The following is a 21,582-nucleotide window of genomic DNA, read 5'->3' on the forward strand; positions in this document are numbered from 1 at the left end:
TCTCGACCTCGCGGGCTACAGAACCGTGAATAATGCCCAGGGTACTCTTGGATTGATCACGCTGAACAATGATGTATTCCTGTGCGCCATCATCCTCGCTTCCCAGGTCGCTTCCGTCCGACCAGGCGAGACTGTACAGAGAATCCACGCCGTCGACTTTTGTCTGCACGCACCTACCCTGCTCTCTACATATCTACTGACAGCAAGATAGACTGCCTGAACAGGTCGGACTATGATCACACCCACGGTCACGAGCCGAATCCATATCCTGGCGAGACATTTGCTTCGGACGACATCGATTATGGGGGCGGCTCTGATCAAGGCGACTCCACGGCTGAGCATCCTTTCCATGCCTTGAAAAAGCTGCTTAGCAACGGCTACTTCTACTACAGCTGTGACTTTGACCTGACGAGCAGACTTCAGGAAAGGTATGTTGGTATAATATCATATCATGAGAGAGATACACTACTGATGTTGCATAGAGCGGAGAACGATGCACCTTTCGACATTGGCAACCTCGATGAGGGCTTGTTGTGGAACTCGTATATGATCAATCCACTGTTAGAATTTCGGAGCAGGCTGACGGAGAAGGAAAGAAAGGAGCTCGATCAGTCACGCATGCTGACGTCAGTAATTCGAGGCTTTGTGAAATCTTTGATCATTCCCCCATCTTCAGCTCCATTACGCAGCGCAGGGCCATCGAATCTGCCCTCCGCGTTGACAGTGATCTCACGGTTATCATCTCGAAGAGCTGGCACACGCTTCAATTCACGAGGGATCGATGATGATGGTAACGTTGCCAACTTCGTCGAGACTGAGACCATATTCTCGAGCCCTTCTGGGGTTTGCTTTTCGTATGTCCAGATTCGTGGCTCGGTCCCGGTCTTCTGGGAATCCACATCTAGTCTTCTTCCTGGTCAGCAGAAGATTCAGATTACCAGATCTTCAGAAGCCACCCAACCGGCCTTCGACAAGCACTTTGAGCAGCTTGCTCTTACTTATGGGGCTGTACATATCGTTAACTTGCTTAGCGCTAGCAAGCCCGGTGAAGTGGAGCTCACGGAGAAGTATCGTGCCCACATCCGAAGATCTCCACTTCGACAAGGAGGAGGAAATAATGAGTCCTCCGAGCACCACCTTCTACGGCAGACAGAGTTCGATTTCCACGCCGAGACAAGAGGAGCCGGAGGATATGAAGGTGCGCGATCGATCCGGCCGTATCTTGAGACATCGGCGGATGGCTTCGCCTATTTCATGTCGCAAGAAATTACGGAGAAGTCGGCAAAGGCCTCACAGAAGGAAACCATTCGCAGGACTGTCGTAGTCCTTCAACAAGAAGGCGTCTTCCGGGTCAATTGTCTGGATTGCTTAGATCGAACAAACCTTGTGCAAAGCATGATCAGTCAAATGGCTCTGGAAGGATTTCTGAGTCACAGGTCGGAAGTGGCATCGGCGGATTTCTGGGTAAGACATTCCAGCCTGTGGGCTGACAATGGGGATACGTTGTCGAAGATCTACGCTGGCACCGGGGCTCTGAAGTCCTCATTTACACGACATGGCAAGATGTCTCTGGCAGGAGCCATCGCGGATGCTCGGAAGAGTGCTACCAGGCTCTACGTCAACAACTTTGCCGACAAAGGGCGTCAGAATACCATCGATCTCCTCCTTGGTCGGCTGATGGGCCAAGCACCAGTGGACCTGTGCGATCCTGTTAATGATTATGTCACAGCGGAGGTGCTCAAGCGAGCACCCGAGTACACCTCTTCTAAAGCAATCCGAATCTGGTGTGGAACCTTCAATCTGAATGGGAAGAGCCAAGGAGCGTCAGAGGATCTTTCGCCCTGGCTCTGTGCATCGTTTGGAACCTCACGACCAGATCCAGAAATCATGGCTGTAGGCTTTCAAGAAATTGTTGAGCTTTCACCACAGCAGATCATGTCGACAGATCCAGCACGACGAATCACCTGGGAAAATGCTGTGAAGAAAACACTCAACGCTAACCCGAGCAAAACCTCCTCGGATGAGTACGTACTTCTACGAAGCGGACAACTTGTTGGTGCAGCGTTGATGATATTTGTCAAGGCATCAATCCTCAATCAGATCAAGAACGTCGAGGGCGCTATCAAGAAAACGGGCATGTCAGGCATAGCAGGCAACAAGGGCGCGGTGGCGATTCGCCTGGACTACGCATCCACTTCTCTCTGCTTTGTAACAGCACATCTTGCAGCTGGCTTCGCCAACTACGAGGAGAGGAATCGGGATTACAAAACTATCAGCCACGGACTTCGCTTTCAGAAGAATCGCAGCATTGAAGATCACGAGAGTGTTATTTGGTTTGGAGATTTCAATTACCGGATTGGGCTCCCAGATGATCGAGCCCGCCGATTGGTTCATACAGGCGACCTTGAGACTCTGTATGAGAATGACCAACTGAATATCCAGATGGTTGCTGGGATGGTGTTCCAATACTATTCCGAATCCCGCATCACCTTCCCACCAACTTATCGGTTCGATGTTGGTACGGACGACTATGATACCTCAGAGAAAGCTCGAATTCCCGCTTGGTGTGATCGCATCCTCAGAAGAGGCACCAATCTACGGCAAATTGACTACAATATGGCGCCTCTACGCTTTTCGGACCACAGACCTGTCTTCGCCAGCTTTGAGTGCACCATAACAACTTTTGACGAAGCGATCAAAGCAGCGCTCCGGAAGAAGCTCTACGACAAGCGCAGAAGGGAAGTTGGGCCCAGGCATGCTGCAGCCGACGGTCCCAATGATGATGCTGAGAGCAACAGTGACGACGAAGCAGACCTCATGGGCTACGAGTCTATTGCGCCCGGCCTCCCACCTGCTTCCTCAGACAGAAGGAAATGGTGGCTGGACAATGACAAGCCCGCTCGGTCCGACATTCGTCCCCCAAAGGAAGGCATGGTGCCCAATCCGAAAAGGGCAATCAACCCCTTCAAGAGTGAAGGGATTGATGAGCCTGACTGGGTTCAAGTCGAACGGTCAGACAGCTTTGGAAGATCGAGGTCACGCTCACGGGCCGGAACTGGTCGAAGACCAGAACCTCCACCAGCCAGAAGGACTCGTAAGGTTGGTGTTGGTGTCTTACCGGATGGAGCTAGCAACTCAAACATCACACAGCCCGACTACTACCCTGGACCGCAGCGTATTGTAACCAGCAACGACACCACGGAGCGGCTACTATCACCAGCTTCCCACTCTCTGAGCAGATCCCAAACCTCGTCTGGCGCACTGAAAAAAGCTCCACCACCGAAACCAAAGAAACCATCCAGCCTCGCCTCGCCACCAAGCCAGACCTCGACCTTCACCCTCAAGTCCATAGATAGCATTGACCGCCCACAACTAGACCGAGCTTCAACCTCTTCATCCACCCTACAAGCCACGAAAGCACCATACGTGCAGCCTCGTCCAGGAAATAGGAATACAGTCTCATCCCAGGCACAGAATCAGCAAGCCCAATCCCGACCGTACAGCCACCCCGTGTCACTGACAGCATCGACAGCATCGCCTCCAAAACAACCTTCACGGACGAACACATCAAACGCTCTCATCGTTCGTAACAGCAGTGCAAACAACGACTCCGCATCCGAATCCACTCCCCCACAAGAAAGAGGTGCAAGGAGCAGCACATTAAAGAAAACGCCGCCCGCCCCACAGGTCCAGCTCCGACGGGGCACAAGCGCCAGCAGCAGCAGCAGTGGGAAGTTCGACGCGAAGATGCCGCAAAGAAAGGCCGTGGTGACAGAATCCGCCGTTGCCGCCGCCGCTCCTCCTGCCCCTATCCTCCCACCCCGGCGGCAACTCACGGACTTGCTGAATGATGATGATGATGATGTCGAAGGCGACGACAAGACCGATCGGGGGAGTGACAGGTTGAGGGATTGGAAACCATTACAACCTTGCTGATCTACCCACCCCAATCAACAGGCTCACTTCATGGAGTTCGATGGAGTCGTGCACGAGCCAGAATGATGAACAGAGGACAGAAGGGGGGATCCATCCGTCGAAGGCAAGGCAAGGCAACCCGGTCAAAGAGGGATCCAACCAAACCCCAAATCAGCTTTTGGTGCGATAACACCAAGCTTGGTTACATATTGAGTCCGCGGAGGCGCGCCCTGGCTGGCTTTCTGGGTTTGTCCAATTGGGTACACTACCACCGTGCAGTATCATCATTATATATATATATATTTACACGATGATAAGACCGTCAGAGGAGATACTTATAACTCCGTACCTCGGTAGCTATCCCCCATAGGCACGCCCGCCCGCCTCTCCCTTCCTCAACAACACCACCTACCACGTAAAACAGCAAATACTCAAGTGCAGCCCCCCGCGGCACCATAATGCAACATCACAATCAATTTCTTTTTTTTTCTTCTCCCGCTTCCACGCGTATGCGGCGTGCTGCATCAGAAGTGACTCCTCCCACCGGGTGAAAGGACAGTGGGGAAGGCGTAGTAGATACGGAAAAAGGGGGGTTAGGGGGGGTTAGGAGCGAAGCAGTGAAGTTCATGGGGAGAGACAAGAGACTGTATAGAGTGATGGAAAATTCATGACTTGGTGGGATATCACGATATGATGGCATGTTCTACACTGCAGGCCTCGTCATGGCGGGGGCTTGAGAGTTTCGCAGACCAACGTGCCTACCTCACTGCCTGCCCATCTGATCCAGCAGTCAAGGCCCCCCCCCCCCTCTTTTCAAGCTCCCGCATCAAGCCCATCCCTATCGGGTCGCCCGTTCTTCAATAATCAAGGCCCCTCCAGCCAAACTCGCCATCCACATTTCTCCAACCTCCCTGCACGATACCCGTCTCCCACCCCAGCATCACGGCCAGGATTCTGCATCCATAGCTGCTCACCGCGCAGACGATCTTATCGCTCTGGCCCAACACCGCTAGATCAAGCAGGTAGGAGCGTGCGATCAGCTCCCTTAGCTTCAATGCCGCCTCAGAGGGCTTTTTGTGCGGATCAAGATTCTCAGCAGAAGAACGGGCGGCTGTGTCTTTGTTTTCTTCTTTGCCTGACTCAGCATGTCTCCTCGGCCGCTGAGCTGGGTTGATGATTCTCGGAATCTGGTCTTTGGCCGGCACGCCCAGAGCCCAGAACACATCTTTGAAGAATCCGCCTTCCCAGCCCAGACCTGCTTTTCCTGAAGCGGCGAGGGTCTTCTTGCTGGCGAGACTGATGTGGGATTGAGCTCTTTCAATCTTTGGGGTTGTGATGCTGGAAGTGATGAGCGGGTCGATGTAGATGTCTGGATCGTCAGATGCTATGAGTATTTGAGAAGGGGAAGCTTTTGGAACTTGAACGCTGAGGTTATGTGCTGTGTCGAGATACTTCTCGAGAGGGATATAGGATTTTTGGTATTGGTATTCCAGGGGATGGCGATCTCCATGGCGGATGTGGACTCCTATCTCTTCACCGCCGCTGGCACGGATTGTATTGTTCAGCTCTGCGGTTCGATCGTTGAGATATGCTTGATCTTCCTTGTTGAGCTTGTCCTGGAATAAGGTCTCGAATCCTGCTCGCATCATGGCGAAGATTTGGTGTTGTCGCATCACTCCCATTTTTCGCCCATCTTCGAAATGCTCGTTGAACATGTGCCCAAACGTATGTGCCACTGTTGCTGCGCTCACTAGCAAGTGTCTTGCTTGATGAGGGCAAGGGACGACCTGTGTCTTTGGAGGAGCAAGACAGCCAGGGGATGGTGGCGCCTTGAAGAACGTGCTGTAAGAGCCATATGGCCAATTCGTGTCATCGATGAAGAAAGCCCGGTTCTCACTCTGGGCAAGACCATATGCGAGCCAGAGACCGAGGAGGGTAGGGCCGAGGCCGGCGGCAGATGTTTCAAGGGCATAAATCATAGAGCGATCGCATTGCCTCTGAGAGTTTTCTTGGGAGGAAGAGGTTTTCAACCTTAGCAATTCTGCATTTCGGACGCCGGGAAGAACGTCGTGCGATTCGGCTTCTGTAATGTCCATAAAATGTTGATCTTTGAAGTAATAACCGTGGTGTGCTTTGTGTATATGAGTGGGGCCAGAGTGTGCCTTCTTCAGCATTGCCACTTGCTGAGACATCTCCATGGACTTTTTACAGATGCTTGCGTACTGCGCAGGCGTGAGTGGAAAGTCCAGTGCAGGGGGGATGCTGATGGTCCATTTCGATCGTCCTCGTTGATCAGTGACCACAACCGGGGAGGGTTCTTCTGGGAGAATTTTATCGACGACTTGATAAGCTTGACTTTCTGGAGACACATAGCTTATTGGGGTTGAGCTTTGATCAGATTGGACAATCCGACCAACAGCCAAGAAGAGCAATGTGCATACTGCCAGCCAGATTGTGAGCCGCAGAAGCCTTCTGCTGTTGATTCTTGGCGCTTTCTTTCCGTGCCGAGGGAGGTTTGAGGGCAGACCGGGTGAGGGTAGAGGAGAGCTTGAGAGAAGGGCCCTGGCGGCAGCAAGGTTGTTGTGTGAGTTGACTCGTTGTAGAGATAGTCGAGGTGGATTTTGGCGAGAGGAGAGAAGCATTTCGACTGTGACTGACTCGTTCCAACAGAAGTGGATAGTGGCACGCGATTTCTAAGGGGTCCATTGGCTGCAGAGCACCTTGACAAGGTTCAAAGAAAACAGCGGTAAACTTGTCGAGCAGCTCCAGAGCTTACCTCGTGTAGTAGACCGCTAGAAAGATGAAGGTGAAAGGTAATGGATGGCCTAGCAGTAGGCTGAACTAAGCATCGGCATAAAAGACAGTATTGGTGGAATAATCAAAGAGTTGAATTGAAGCGAGACCACTAGCAACACAGCTGGGCAGGACAAGGCACAACTTGAGTACGAAACGGGCGGATTTAATGTAGAACTAGAGGCAGTGCAAGCGAGGAATGTGGAGCAAGGCCTGCCTTGTACTCTGTACCTCTGCACTTGTGGGAGTACAGACAGCGGTGAGGTGGAGAAAAGAAAGTGCTCGGTAGCGAGATAAGATGGAAAGAGAGAAGATGTCCAGACCAGCCCAGACATCTTCATTCACTTTCGTATGCGGTGTCAGGAGGGAGGAAGGTGTCAGAACGGCCTCAGCCTTGACCAGCGTCTACGGTCAAGGGGGTTTCAAGTCTCGAAACAAATTCATAGGATGGAAGGATACATAGACTGCACCGGGGTTCGCTACCACGAGACCTGTCATCTTTGAGAGATCTGCAGCAGTGTGATGGAGTAATTGTCATTTGTGTGATTCTTATTGCAGCTTGTGGTGGAGTAACTAGGTCTGCAGTGCATCTTTTATTTTGGGCAGCACTGCACGACTCGGAGAGACGCCTCACTGCCAGTGCAGTGCCAGTGGTGGGAATGAGGCCAAGACAAAGCCAAGACAAAGCCAAAACTTCAAGCGTTCCCCCGACCAAACAGGGCAAGTCACACCCTGAAACGCGCTAAGCAGCAGATGCCAAGGCCAGAGAGATACTAGTCCATACCAGTACTAGTAGTTAGATTTAATGACTAAGCAGTGGTAGGAGCTACTCCGGGATCCCTCCTGCAGCCGAGTACTACGCGGATCCATGACATTCATCTTATTATGCTGCGTGTGTGTGCACTCGGCTCTGTCTCCCTCTGTCTATGGAGCGCCTCTATAACTAATGGGTATATGTACAGATTGGGTACAAAGGATAGGATGAGTTTCGCAAGGCCACCCGATTTTCTTGCACCAGTTGCAAAATTCATGCCGTTTCGTCCCAAACACCTGCGAAGAACATTGCAATGATACGCGCATGCAAACCCAGCAGCCCAGAACGTCAGACTCTGGATACTTTCATTCCATCCAGGCTTCCACAGGCGTCAAATAAAAGAAAGCACGGGTATCGAAACCTCAAACTCCAACTGATGCCGCTGCGCACAACTCCATTGCGGTATCGTTTAGCCTGCCCCCAACTCCGAATGCTAGCCTCTTGTACATGCAGCTTCCAATGTATGATGTGCAACCAAAAGAATGTCTATTCCAACTTAGCATCTTCTGCCGCACTACTGAGTGATGCCAATGGAGGTGTCGTGGCCGCCGAGGACTGGCGGCGTAGATGTGTGCTTGATTGTCGTCTGGAGTGACCAGCAGCTACTCGAACCGAACCACTTCGCCCCTTCACAATATGGCCGCTTTCCACCTTGTCCTGGATCATCTCGTCTAACATCTTCGACATTTCGTCCACGCTTCTGCGTTTCGTCTTGCCTTGTGGTGTGGTCTGTGGCGAAAGTAGCCCCTTGGGACCTATGGGATGAACAGGCGACGAGTTGCTGATGATAGAATTGGTCTTGCTGCCGTGGCTCTGATCTCCAGACCCCCTTGACTGCTCTGTCACTGACGATTCAGGTGTAAGCTCGGCCAGCTCGCGCTTCCGGGTTGCCGATCGTAGCGCTGTGACCATTCGCTCTTTATCATCCAGCCGAGCGCGCAGGTCAGCGATTTCCGCATCTTTCTCCCGTACCACCGCAGCGGCTTCCCGTTCATCCTGCCCACCAGCTTTGTTCAGCGACGAGAACGCCATTGACATGCGCGAGTAGCTGGATCGTCGAGCTTGAAGTAGCCTTTTTTCCAAGGTTGAAATGTACCGATTCTTGTCCTGTAAATCCGCCTGAAGAGCACGATTTTGTGCCTGCAAGCTGGCAAACCCATCCGCAAATTCGCCCGCAACGGAGTCTTCATCCTCAGCATTCAATGCTGCAAGCGTCTGCTGCTGGGCTGCTGTCACCGAGCCCACAGAAGGATTGCGGTACAGACCTGCCCCTGGACTACCCAAGGTAGACTGGCTGACGGATGAACGCACAGATCGGCCTCCAGCAAAATCGGTAGTAGTACCACCCGACAGACGAGAGTGCATGCCCAAGGCTGACACAGTTCCACTACCAGCGGTATTGACCCCGGTCGATTTGGAGCAGAGGATGAGTCGGTTGAGATGCTCGATGCGCTCCTTCAAAGCGGTGCGCGCAAGCTGCATCTCCAGCATTTGCTCCTCGTGTCTTTGCTCCGCTTCTTTTTCCAGCTGCTTCTCCTCTTTCTCTACCTGAGCCTTCTGTTGAGTCTCGAGCTGAGCGCGCAGGTTTTGGATCTCGCTGCGATAACGATCTAGTAGACCAGCGTTGGCTCCACTTCCAACAGCTTCTTCTGCTCTTTTCGCATGACTGACAATGTTGTTCTTAGCTCGTGCAGCAAATTTGAGCGTGTTGAGCGTTTCCCCAGTATGATTGTTGGCGGCGGCGGCACTGCCCTGGGAGCCGATCTGGATGGTGCAAAGGATAGAAACCAACGAGTTGCCAGAGAGTGCCCCCTGCAGAAGTCGAGTCAGCTTGCTGTCGCGATATGGTAAATGCTTTCCATCTTTGTCCGTGGGGTTGCCGCTTCTGTCCTTGTCCTCCGACAGCCGCGCAATGACCGTACCCAGAGTGAGCAGACTTTTGTTGATGTGGGCTCCTTCTGCACGTCGTTCTTTGCTTTCGGCAGCTCGTTCGGAACCTGCCAAGTCAATCAGGCTGAGGGTCGACACACGAACTCCCCCGGGGGTCACAGCAGCTCTTTTGAAATCCACTACAGCACCACCCAGTGGGACACGCTCGCGGCTTTCGACAACGATCTGAACGACTGCATGACTTCGCGAGCTCCGAGCATTGTACTGCGTGCTGCTAGTACGGCGAGCATGGTCGCCTCGAGCAATCACGCGCAGGAGTTGAGTGGGGCTTTGCACAATCTCTTCCTTCAAGGGTGTTGCGTAGACTCCTCGTTTGCTGTCTTCTCGAAGTTTGATTTCTTCCTGTTGTGGTGCGGCCATACCGGTGCCGGTGGTTGGTGGAGAGAGGAGATCGTGGATTTTCTCGTTGTAGATCTCGAGGTAGCTAACGCGAAGGAGGAATTCTCGGTGGGGAGTTTCACGGATGTAGGAGAATATATCTGTGATTGCAAGGGGGATGACACCTGGACTTGTTGCAGTCCCTTGCATGGAAAATGTCTTTCCCGTTCCAGTCATGCCATAAGCGAAAACGGTGCCATGGTAACCCTCCATCACCCTTCGCACCAGCCGCTTTGCGGATGAATCATAGACTTTGGCGTTGTTGTCATGCGTCGCGAAAACATTGTCTAGACGTGATCAGCAACTGGAAAACAGGCTCCAGACCGCAAGCTTACCATAATGATAGTCACCACCTTCTCTACCTCGATAGGCGACAAGCGACCTCCTGCCGTCAACCATCCATTCACCATCCGCTTGCGAGGATTCCTGAGCGCTCGAGTCGGGCCGAACACGCACGCTGACAACTACATTACCCTTGGCCTCCTTGCCCCTCGGATTTCTTTCGTTATCTTGCGCTTCATCTGCATCTTCACGACTTCGGCGAGGTACATCGTCTGTGTCCTCAAAGGTAGTGGCGCTCGTAGAGCATGACCCTTGAGCAGAAGAACTTCGGCTGTGAGGTGGAGAAGGATTGCTTCCGTCGGATACTCGGTGGCTGGAAGAAATAGGTATTGACTTGCCCTCTCCATCTCCGTTGAGCAAACTTGGTGTTTGTGAGCCTCGATAGCTGCTGACCGTTGTAGCTGTACCGACTCGTGATGGCCGCTTGAGTCGATTGCTACCCATGGTACCAGGGTTCAACACATCTGATACGCCTCTCCTAAAGACCGGACTGGAGCTGACTGAGGCTGCAGTGGTTTGCATGGAGGCTGGCTTCGGCGGCTGAGGAAAGGAGGCGATACTGATGGTCTTTCGGACGGTCTTCTCTGGGATTGATCCACTGGCCTTCCCAAGTGAAGAGGCTGACCGGAGGGTTGGTACAGTGGGTGTAGAAGCAGAATGTTGAGGAGCTGGCAATGCCGAAGGTCGCAGTGTAGCCGAAGGTGAACGTAGCTTCGTAGGACTCAAAGTCGTATTGGAGTCTTCAGAGGCCTTGGTTACCATGGGAGGGCTCTTCCTTGGTTTGCTGGAAGGCAGTGGCGGGAGCGCTGTAGTCGGCGGATCCATGGGTGGCCTTGACAAGACGGGAAGCGCTGTCGCGACCGCTGTTGACATGGTTGAGAAAGGGAGTTGGGATTTCAATCCCGACCGATTGGGGTTGCGCAAAACTCTGACGACGAGCGGACGTTGTTCGTGAATGTCAAATGCAAAGATCTATATCATGGATCATATAAAGAGTTAAAAAGTGAATTAGAGTAGTCGAGCAGATGCACGAGCGCTTTTCGGGTAGGCAAGCAGAGCGGCAGAAGTTGCGTCTGACAAGAGGGAAAAGTAGCAGTCGATAATTCGAGCTTGTCACCTGTATTGAACTTAGCCACCGTGTGAATGGTTAGGTTTCGGGTATGTGCATATATCGACCATGCAGGTTCCACAGGACCCAATTGAGATGATGGTGAGCGCAGAGAAATCGAGGTTAGAAACGTACCCTACTAGGTGTGCCGTTTGTCTGGCAGCATATCACCAGGTACCGCACCCAGGCGCAAAGCGTGGAAATTCTGCTCAAAAGAATGACCGTGAAGGTATCGCTGCAGAGAAGCAAGGCAGGATGGTAGCTGAGGTCGTCGGCAAGGGCTGGACCACGTAGAGAAAGGTTAGGGCGTGTGTTGTTGGGGATCGAATAACCGCAGACTCAGAGAGAGAGCTACTGGAGCTCATAGGAAGGAAATGTCAGTGTGGTCAAGGCATAACAAGCAAGCATTTCCCATGATGATACGTGAGCCCGGAGGGTGCGTCGAGGGCGCGGGAATGAAAATGAAGGACGGCTAGGGAGATGATTGGCTCTGGTGATTGAATGATTGGTTGCCATATTGCTTGACCAAGGGAGGTGATTTGCGGGTAGCTCGTGCAGCCAAGTTGCACGCTACCGAAACCCGGGATGTCAGGCCTGGAAAGTTTAATGGTGAAGGGTTTTTAACCCTCGTCGCGCGAGCCCTTTCTGCATTTTGACTTTGAACTTCTGGCAAAAACCTCTCACACTACATTGAACATCAACACCGATTCAGGTAGGCTACTCTGCTACCCGAGATGTCAGTCGGTTTTCTACTATGGTAGCTTATGTTGATGCAAAGGCAGCAGTCAACGCCGAGAACTCGAAGAAGATCACTTCAGCATTGTGTCTTTAATCTCTGTCCCCTATCTTGGGCTTGGATTCCGGGTTTCAGCCAGGAGTGCTGGGCAAGCCATAGCCCATACGCCGTACACAGTAGGGCGCTACCAAAGACGGGTGTTCAACCAACCGAGGCTTAAATCAACGGTGGCCCTCGACTGGTTACGCTATCAGCGGGTTTGTTGATTATGATGGGTATTTACGGAGTGAACCGCGTTCAGCTTTTTGGTTCTGAACCCCATAAGGTACTAGCCACTTCTCTGGTGATAGACTCGGCAGAAGGCCCTCTAACCAGCCCCACACTCCAGTGCTGATTCCCAGCCAATCGCCTCTTCCCGGCTTCAATAAAGTCTACGTAGTAAGGTAGTCCCCGGCCTCGCAATGTCATGCTAGAGCGTCTCCATCACCGTGACCAAGTGACCAACAGCAGCAATTCACCGAGGTCACACTGGTGGCCTCCACATATCACAGAGACGTTCGCAACGTAGAGTATCCTGGTTCATGTGATTCCGACGGCGAAAAGCCACTGATGTTGGGGGCACAGTTACTACATCTGATAGTGCATGGAATGTTGATCAATTGTCGGTAATATTGTAAATGACATGCTATGTTGAATGACATATTTCGTGCTGCAAATGCGGCACCTTAACTGTCACCAACATGCCACGGCTCACTCCATTGAAAGATTGCACTCACCTAACTAGTGATGGAAATGGCTGATAGACCCATGGACGGATGGGTTCCGGTGCCATTCAGTATTAGAGCGAACGATCTAAGGACTCGACAGTTTTGATAAGTGACTACCTAGCTATCTGACGAGCAAGAGTTAGAAGAAAAACTCTTTGGAAGCTTTAGTTGTTTGCATTATTCTGTCCTCTACCTATCGATGGTTGCCACGATGTAGGACACCAAGTACTCTGCTGCAGCTTACGGTCACCGTTATCCCATGTAGCAAATGCTCGCAATGCTCATGCATGTCGTTTCCTTTCATGATGCAGGTAACGAAAGACCGCGTCGATGTGTTGCGCCTGTCAGATCGTGGATCAAAGCAGGGAAGACTGCCTGTCCGGCCTAGATGCCGGTCTTCGCTATTATAACCACAAAAAGTCGTGTATGCCAGGGACCCCTATTCGACTCTGCCGCCAGACTTTAGCGTCGCGGAAATTCGCACTTTCCTAATCGGGATTGTGGAGATCCAATCCGGTGATGGCTGCTTGGCACTCAACGGCCACTACTTCTCCCTTGGCGCTGCTATTCCTTGTCCTGACAATGATCATCCTCGCCAAGTGTTTTCTGTGGAATCCTATTCGAGAAGACGCCTTCTTGCAGTGTTGACCAGCTATGTATGCCTACCTGACGAGGGGTAATCCTTCAAAAGCAAATGTCTGGGCCATGAGGTTGGAGAGGCTGGAAATCAGGACTAGCATGGTCCTCAAGTACTCAGCGATCTTCATTGGTAGTTTTCTACTTCAACACGAGAGTAATACAAGCCTATTGGTGGGTTCGCGATGGTTGGCAATGGCGCTAGACTGGGGACCATCTTGCTCCGTCATGGATCATCCAGATCCAGAATTCCTCCATCACAAACCATATTCATCTTCGAAGCGATAGCTGCCTTCCGAAGGGAGCCCTTCGGTTTTTGAAGACACGTCCTTTACGCCCATGGGCATATGATGCAGCTCCAAGAGACGGACGTTGGATCAACCTATCACTTGAGATCAGGACTTTCGGGCTGGCCTTGCCTGGTTGGATACTCCAACGGCATACTCCGTACATGCAATAATTACATTACGTTTTTATACGCCACACCCTAGACTACCCTGCGTCTCCCAGCCTCTTTCTCCGACCGAGTCCATCCAGATCCGGTAAGAACAGGAGAAAAAAACGTCCTCGTCATTTTGTCGTCTAGCCGATATTGCCATAGCGCTGTCTTCCCAACCAATTAATTAGCCTGGCTGGATGTCGGCCTGGCACCTGAGGCAAACCAGGCTTGCGATCATATCTCAACCCCCCCTCCTGAGGAACCATCATCCGTTCGTCTGAGGTAAGAACGACCTGTGAGTACTTCGAGCCCCGCACGCATAGTTGATGCTGCAATACGGAGTATGTCCTAAAAACGAGAGATGGCGGAGGCTCAGTCTAGCTCCAAATTCCTTGGGACAATCGTCAAACAGCAGAAGATGAAGACGCCCAATTACGCATGGTCTTGATCCAGATGTCGTGATACCCAATGAAATGGTGACCAAGACCGCAATATCTCGATATGAAAATCCACGGGATCTTCACGCGCGTGTGGCCGGCAAGAGCTACATTCACAGGTTGAATAGAACAGCGCTGAATCTCGATAAACTCTCAAGCTCTCTTCAACTTGATGATCCCCAAAATCTCTTATGACGAGTAGCAACGTAACCATTCACAGTTTGAACATCCTATAATAACATACACATCAAGCAGTAAATAATTTTCGGGCAAAAAGACCATCAAAATCCGTAAGGATTTGAGGCTGATGCACTCAGTTCAGGATGCCGGCATTCTAAGAGGATGAAACATGTTGCGTGTTGCATTTGGGTATCGTTGCGTTATGGGTCTACTTACGTTTGAAGGAACCTATCACGGATTGGGACATGCCAGTCTATTTCATTTCCCGCCCTTCCCTGGCCGTAGCTATCAAACAGTTCGCCTCTGGGACGGCAAGCAAGCAAGCAAAGCAGGCAAAACAAGACTCTAAAATGCTCAGCGAGGCCCTCCGAAACACGCAGACGCAAGTGCAAAGCAAAGCAACTTGAAAGGGAAGACTTTCTGCCCAAAACGAAAGCAAAGCAAGGCGGTCAAGTAGCCGGTCACGATCTCCACCAACGCGATCGATCTCTCACATCAGACTTCACTACTCAAACCCACTCAATGCTGCCGGAATGGTGCTTAGGTCGAGTGGACCCGAGCCGAGGCATCCTTAAGGTAAGGGTTGAAGCGTATGGGAATGGAATTGAGCATTCGGAAATCTGGAGGTGCTTCGGAAGTATGGACTCGACTTGGGGGAGCCTGATTGGAAGGAGGAAAGTGGGAAGCAGGACGTGGGACCATACGAGCTGGAGGAGGATGTTCTGCGAAGGGTTGAGTGTTCCGGGAGGCCTGGGGACGGTAAGGTTGTGCGCAGGCTGGTTGAACGGGTTGGAAGCTGTTCTGGCCATGATTGTTGGGGAAAGAGGGGTGTCTCGGCGTCATATTGACGAAGGGTGTGGGTGCCTGGTTTCCTAGGAAGGGGCTTCGATTGTCTCGGGCAGGCATGAAAGGATGGGCAGTGGTGGTGGGAGGATTGTTCTGACGGAACTGCTGATCAACCACCGGCATTGGAGCATGATAGCCGGGCATTGGCTGACCTCCATGCTGCGTGTTAGCAATCAGCTTTCGAGGTGGGGGGGTGAAAGGACGAGCAACCCAATCAGTAGAAAGTGAACGGGGAGTCGTCTCACTCGTGCTTGTTGTGCTGGTGCTGCGGCCGTTCTCGTCCGTGTTCGTGACGAGCACAGTCACAGTCGCTCGACCAGGCGGCGGAAGAGGGTGACCAACACGAATGGAGCTCAATGGGCGAAGTGCGGCCTCGCACAATGACTCGTTTCCTTCGTTGGGTGTGGTGAGCGAGATCACTGGAATCGGGAGAGGGCGGGAATCATCACCATGCGAGGATGGACGTCCATCAAAAGAGGTCCGAGCAGGACCATTGGATGGGGACTCAAGTTTAGGGAGAGAGACCACCTGGTTCATGACCGGACGCGGAACGTGCAGTGGACGCTTTTCCTTGTGAGGAGGCGGAGAACTACCAGCAGCAGCAGCAGGAAGGGATGGCTCAATCTTCAAAGAATTCTTACCGCGTTTACCGCGAGGAGTGTAGTGGATGGGAATCTCGATGCTTTGGCTTCAACGCTTTGGCTGATTCCACTGTTTCCTGCTCCTGCTTCTCTTCCGTAATCTGTGGCTTTGCCACCAACTTCTTGGATTCCTCCTTGGTGCCTTCAGCTTCCTGGAATACTAACGCCGTCTCACTCGAAAACTCAAAGCAAGATATCTCAGATTCGTTGATAGTGGTTCATGTGGTGTGGTTCTGATCAGTTTTTTGTTATCTGTTTGCTTATCTTCTTGAGCTGCCGGGTTCAAGAACAGTGACGGATGGCAGAGAGTGAAAGGCATGGCCTGGTTTTGTAAGACACGTTCATATTTCATGCTGCACTCCGCACAAAGAGGTCTGACAACCGCATTGTGCTCTGACCAGGGCGTTTTTCCTTATCAACTTAGCACAGTCTCGTTGTGCTGCCTGGTTGTAAGTTTCTCGTCATTGTTTGGCTTCTTTGTTCGGTTTTGACATTGCAAAAAGCAATTGTCCGTGAAGCAAAAGAGGTTGATCCCTAAAATGACAGAGCTTTTTGTGCGTTGAAATCTGAGGCTCTGTCCAAAGATGTAAGACGCTAGGGGAGCCTTTCACTATCTGTCCCGGTGCTCATGGTGACACTTTCACCTCGTCGTGCCAATCGCGGTTATGAATTTTGCTGAATGATGCAAACCAAAAAGACTGGAATGTGGCAGATACTCATTTTGCAGAATTAAGGAAAGAAAAACGCTCGTCTGAAACTCGAAGAGCAGCGTTAAGGTATGCCATACCTAGCCTCTCTCTACTAAGGCCTACACTTCCGTGGTTTTACGATGCAAGAGAAATGTGTTTAAAATCACTACCTGCTTCCCATTGTCATTGAGTTCGTTAGTCCTCTCTGGTTCTCAGATATTCGACTTCAGCTTCTAGAATCAGGTTATTGTGTGTCAAGACGTTGACCTTGCTAATGGCTTGATGGTGCTTCGTTGTCATTACTGAAAGCTTGAATTGCAGGTGTGTCACTTTGTTCTTTGCGTCCTGATACTCGCTTTGCAAAGCATAGCCGCAGGCATTGAGGTCCTTTGCATTACCGAACAGGTTACCGAGGACATCTTTCTGGTTCGACAATTCGGATTGCAGTCAATCTGCATGGTTTTGAACTTCCAAACCTCCTTTTCAGGAATTGAGACTCGACAATCTAGCTGTTCAGCATGGTTGACTAGCTGTACATGCTCCGCTGTTCGTTTCGACAGCTTCGACTTCAGCTCTTTTTCCCGATTCTTGCCATCTCGACACTCTTTCTCTAGAACTGAAATACTTTCTTTGAGTTGATTGATCTCGTGAATGGTCCGATCATGGTCTGCATTCCTTCTCGGCAAGTCCGAATGTAGTCTGTTCGCCTCGCTTTCAGCATGTTCACGCGCTGATTCTAGATGGCTGCTACGGAGATGCAAGTCAATGACATGCTGATGGCTTTTTCGTGTCTTTCGGTCATAGCCTTCAAATCAGTTCGCAATCTGCTTAACGCCAATCGCCAGTCCTATTCAGCTAGTGCTTGCGATCTGCTCCATGTCAGTTCTTCAATCTGGATGAGGGATTGATCGTGCTCCTTGCCCATTGTTTGCACATCAGCGTTCATTGTCTTCGACTGTTTCCACATGCGCTTAAATTCTGAATGCAACTGTTTGTTGTGACTGCTAACTAAGCGCTGTAAAACTGGCTATGCTTTGCGCAGCTTTCTGGCATTATCGTTCAAACCTGATCGCAATTTCATGTGGGGTTCCCGCGCAACTGTGATCTCCTTGGTCATAGAGGTCTGAAAGCTCAGCAACGGCCTCCTGGTACTTCGTGGTGATGGAACGCAAATTGTTGTCGAGGTTGTTCACCACGAATTGAAGAATCTGGATAGAGTCGGCCTGTTCTTCTCGAAGCTTTCAACCGCCCATTAACTCTGCAGTTCTCCTTCTCACCAATCCGAAATCTCTTTTTGCAACTCTGCCTTCTCAGACCTACATGCCGCGTCAGCCATCGTTGCCTTCAGCGTTGCCGCATCACTAATAAGGTATCAGAATGGGTAATTCTCAAGCATCGACTGTTCGGCATACTTATCTCATTCATTGCTACAAACGATGTTAGATAGTCTAGAAAACTGGCTAACTACATCACGTCGTCGAAAATCGCGGTCTTCATCTCTGCCGCTCCTTTCTAACCAGACATACTCCGTCTTTACACATTCGCTTATGTCATTATTAAGTTCTGCCAAAAGGATGCAAAAGTGAGCATTTTGCTAGGCATCGCCAGTGTGCAAACACTGACGTAATTATGGCATTGTAGTTGTCCGCTACCACAGTCCTCCACATCGTCTTGTTCGACATGTTGTTACTGCCTCGGCGGATATGTAAGCTTGTGTAAAGAACTAAACGTTCGTGGGCTTATTGGACATCCACGGAGCATTCGAGCTGGCCTGGGCCTGAAAATCACGGCTCCAATCTCCCGTCTATTTTCTCAAGACCGTGCAAAGACACTGTCTCCAATGTTGTGCTGCTCCCACAGGTTTCCAGTTTCTCACTGGGGAATTTGCAAAAATATCACTAAAACCGCAGCATATCTATCAATTATCATGATTAGCTTACAAAAGGCACTCATAGATAGGAAAACTTACGCAGCACTAGCGCTCAGGCTCTCAAAGGGTCTGGCAACGGTCGTGAAAGAGATAATGCCCAGAAAAACGACGACGAAAGCAGTAATAACCGCCAGCCTCCTCGAAATATCGCTGACGAAAGCCAAAATCCAGAGAGGTGAGATTAACATTGCTAGGCCTAAACCTGTGATAGTGAATGTTATAAATTGGTCGATTCGTACATCCGAAGCATAATGAACGTTGTCATCCTCTAGAACGGGAGATTTCCTCCAAAGCCGCGTTAAGCGGAAATGCGAAGACTGTTCCAGCACTCTTCGTAGTGGTGTTTTCATCTTCGGAACCATGGCGAAGAGATCTTTTCGGTGATTGATGAAGTCGGTCTCCTCCTCTAGGATTGCGTTCTGGTTGTTGTGAAACCAGTTCGCGAGACTGGCTACATCCTTCTGTGGAACGCGGGGCCGGGATCGCAGATCGGAGTGTTGAATGATTAATTCATCTATCCCAAGTCAGTGGATGTCGAAGATTCTTTGGACCAGATCGGCGTACTATACGCTCTTAACTTCTTATCTATCTCGCGGATAAGGTCTAGTCTAGTTTTCTGCGTCTCTTGTCTGAATGATCCGTTGTGCACGTCGGGTGCTAATTTTTCGGAAAGTCGACTCTCCAGAACTGAAAGTTGTGTCTCCAGCTCTACGAGCTCATCTTGCAAGATCAAGAGAAGGCGAGCGGTCAAGGCACTAAAGCGTCGGAGAATGAAAAAGTCGTTGTCAGAAGCAACGAAATCGCAAAATCCACGATATCCGATGTATTTCCACGGCTTTTCAGAACGATCGTGGGAAGTCACACTTTCTTCTTTCATGTTCGTTCCATTTGTGGTGGAATTGTTTGCGTTTAGGTGTTCATACAATTGCAGAATGATACTTTCCATGGTTGACATAGCCATCGCCCCACCCTATTTCAAAGAACTCAGCCACCCTCATTACAGCAGACTGTTACAATTTAAACGCTCAGTCCCAATTCTAACCCTATGGAGTTTAAAAGGTTCATTGGACTCTTACTTAATCTAATTTGATGGTTTGTTCGAGTATCATAACTGTTTACAACCTAGAATCATGTATAAAAAAATTTGGATTTGATACGGTACACGGATTTGATAAGGCATCTGATTTATCAGCCTTGTTAAGTAAAGCGCCGAAATTGAATTGGCTGAACGGCCGGAACGGTCTGCAACGCCCCACCAGCAACAACAAGCAACCTAGCCACCACTTCCAAGGTCACAGCCGTGCCCTCACAGAGCACTGCCTCAAATCCGAGTTGCTGAGAATATGTTCTTACAGCCTCGTTCCTGGAATTATCTCTTCAGCATTTTCACTTAAAGTGTATCATCCTTTCCTTAGTGGGGATTGTTTCGAACAATTCTCCTGTCATAATCTTTGCACACCTTTGATCTACCAATGTCGGAGCTCTTAACAGGATCTGCCGATCGTCGGCGCCCAACTCGACAGCCGACAAGAGAAGTTGCGGGCGAAGTCACCAAGAAAATCATCGGTCTCAACAACCAGGCGCTACCCCCACCAGCTTTTTCCTCGCCAAAGATTGGAGGCGCAGCCCGGTTTTTACCTCAGGAAGAACTTGACATGGAACCAGTCAAGGACCACGGCGAAGGGGAAGGCGACTTTAGAGAGGGTTGCGGCATCAGCGCCACGGATTTCACGTCCTCCGCGTCCTCAAAGCCATCTTTGCCAGAATCAGAACCGGAACATCCACTGGCCGCTCCGCCGGGATGGCGACGATATTGGGGATTGTTAGATTGGGAAGATCGCAATAGACCTGATATTATATCAAGTCCATTTTGTAAGCACTGTTATGATGACGGAGTTGCATGGGCCTGTAAACTGGATAGATGGTCCGGATGCAAGGTTTCGCACCCTGGTCGCTGCCTGTATGTCATCTCTTATCAGCAACATCCAAAAGAGGACGTTTCCATAAATGACCTTCCCGAGTATAGAATGAGAAGGCATGCGAGGGAATGGCGGGCAAGCGTCGGCACTCCGTTAGAGATACCAACAGCTAAAACCGAGCGAAGCCTGTTTATACGAGCTCCATCCATACCGGAGCAAGGGACGGTGAAGGCAGAAGCAACAGGACATGAGCCCATCGTACCGGAATCACGCCCAACATATTCGCAAGTCCGGAGTGCTTACGAGGACATAACTCGAGAGAATAAGCAGAATAAGGCTTTAAGGGCTCACTTCAACATGCCGCGCCCTGCGTTGTTTCCTGACAAGCCTTCTATGCCGACATGGGTAGAAGACGTGGAGAGATTTCAACCTGGAGATGATATGAGAAGACCCTGGTCGCGAGCTATGATGTCTATACCTTTCAAAAGTGGAACCAAAGCTGCAACTGTAGAAGCACTTACATTGGAAGATGAGTCGGAGTAAAGTGGCTTATTGCTCAGTATCTAATCGATTGCTTTGCTTCCGGGAAGGACTGATCACGCTGATCATTACGAATCTCCTTGTTTATATAAATAGAATACTTTTCTATCACCAATAGAATACTTCCGTCATTCCATCGTGTCTTAGGGTTGGCGAGGGGTATTGCATCCGCCCATGGTGAGGTTGAATGAACGGACGAAATGAAACGAAGCGGCTCGACGGAAAGATATATAAGACATTCCTGGCGGTTTGGAACTCACAACAAATTCATAGCATGTAGAATTCACTATCGTCCAATGGGCCAAGAGGCTGAGATATATTATGTGCCCTTACACACCAACGTCGACAGTTCTCGCAATTAAATATCTGATGCTCACAGCTTTGAGCGTTGAGGAATGTTTAGGACAGTCTGGCCAACTAGGAAGTACACAGGACTCGTAGCTACAATGCCATTGCAAGAAACGTTCAGATCCCAACCAGAGTCAGACGAAGGCCAATGAAGAATTCATCTATTACACCTTG

At 50.6% G+C, this 21,582-nt stretch overlaps 6 protein-coding genes across 6 annotated transcripts in view; 2 read left to right on the forward strand and 4 right to left on the reverse strand.

Annotated features, from left to right (window-relative positions):
• Positions 1-3,936, forward strand: part of EPUS_06931 (uncharacterized protein) — a gene marked incomplete at both ends in the record, with an annotated part of 4,133 nt that extends 197 nt beyond the window's left edge. The window contains 3 exons of the mRNA XM_007808067.1: positions 1-161; positions 212-428; positions 483-3,936. The exon at positions 1-161 is cut by the window's left edge and continues 197 nt beyond it. Coding sequence (XP_007806258.1) covers positions 1-161; positions 212-428; positions 483-3,936 — 3,832 coding nt within the window. The remainder of the gene's footprint in view (positions 162-211; positions 429-482) is intronic.
• Positions 3,937-4,772: 836 nt separating this feature from the next.
• Positions 4,773-6,557, reverse strand: EPUS_06932 (uncharacterized protein; the record flags this gene model as incomplete). Its single annotated transcript, XM_007808068.1, has 1 exon — positions 4,773-6,557. The coding sequence occupies one exon, from the start codon at positions 6,555-6,557 to the stop codon at positions 4,773-4,775; it is 1,785 nt and encodes a 594-aa protein (XP_007806259.1).
• Positions 6,558-8,008: 1,451 nt separating this feature from the next.
• Positions 8,009-11,065, reverse strand: EPUS_06933 (uncharacterized protein; the record flags this gene model as incomplete). The annotated part of the gene is made up of 2 exons (XM_007808069.1): positions 8,009-10,137; positions 10,186-11,065. The coding sequence occupies 2 exons, from the start codon at positions 11,063-11,065 to the stop codon at positions 8,009-8,011; spliced, it is 3,009 nt and encodes a 1,002-aa protein (XP_007806260.1).
• Positions 11,066-15,035: 3,970 nt separating this feature from the next.
• EPUS_06934 (uncharacterized protein) lies at positions 15,036-16,301 on the reverse strand (the record flags this gene model as incomplete). The annotated part of the gene is made up of 3 exons (XM_007808070.1): positions 15,036-15,930; positions 15,992-16,116; positions 16,158-16,301. The coding sequence occupies 3 exons, from the start codon at positions 16,299-16,301 to the stop codon at positions 15,036-15,038; spliced, it is 1,164 nt and encodes a 387-aa protein (XP_007806261.1).
• A 1,643-nt stretch (positions 16,302-17,944) lies between these two features.
• Positions 17,945-19,547, reverse strand: EPUS_06935 (uncharacterized protein; the record flags this gene model as incomplete). The annotated part of the gene is made up of 3 exons (XM_007808071.1): positions 17,945-17,987; positions 18,641-19,115; positions 19,166-19,547. 3 exons carry the CDS (start codon positions 19,545-19,547, stop codon positions 17,945-17,947), a joined length of 900 nt encoding a protein of 299 aa, XP_007806262.1.
• Positions 19,548-20,073: 526 nt separating this feature from the next.
• Positions 20,074-21,063, forward strand: EPUS_06936 (uncharacterized protein; the record flags this gene model as incomplete). Its single annotated transcript, XM_007808072.1, has 1 exon — positions 20,074-21,063. The coding sequence occupies one exon, from the start codon at positions 20,074-20,076 to the stop codon at positions 21,061-21,063; it is 990 nt and encodes a 329-aa protein (XP_007806263.1).
• Positions 21,064-21,582: the final 519 nt, after the last annotated feature.

The sequence above is a fragment of the Endocarpon pusillum genome (assembly GCF_000464535.1).
Source record: "Endocarpon pusillum Z07020 unplaced genomic scaffold scaffold826, whole genome shotgun sequence".
NCBI lineage: Eukaryota > Fungi > Ascomycota > Eurotiomycetes > Verrucariales > Verrucariaceae > Endocarpon > Endocarpon pusillum.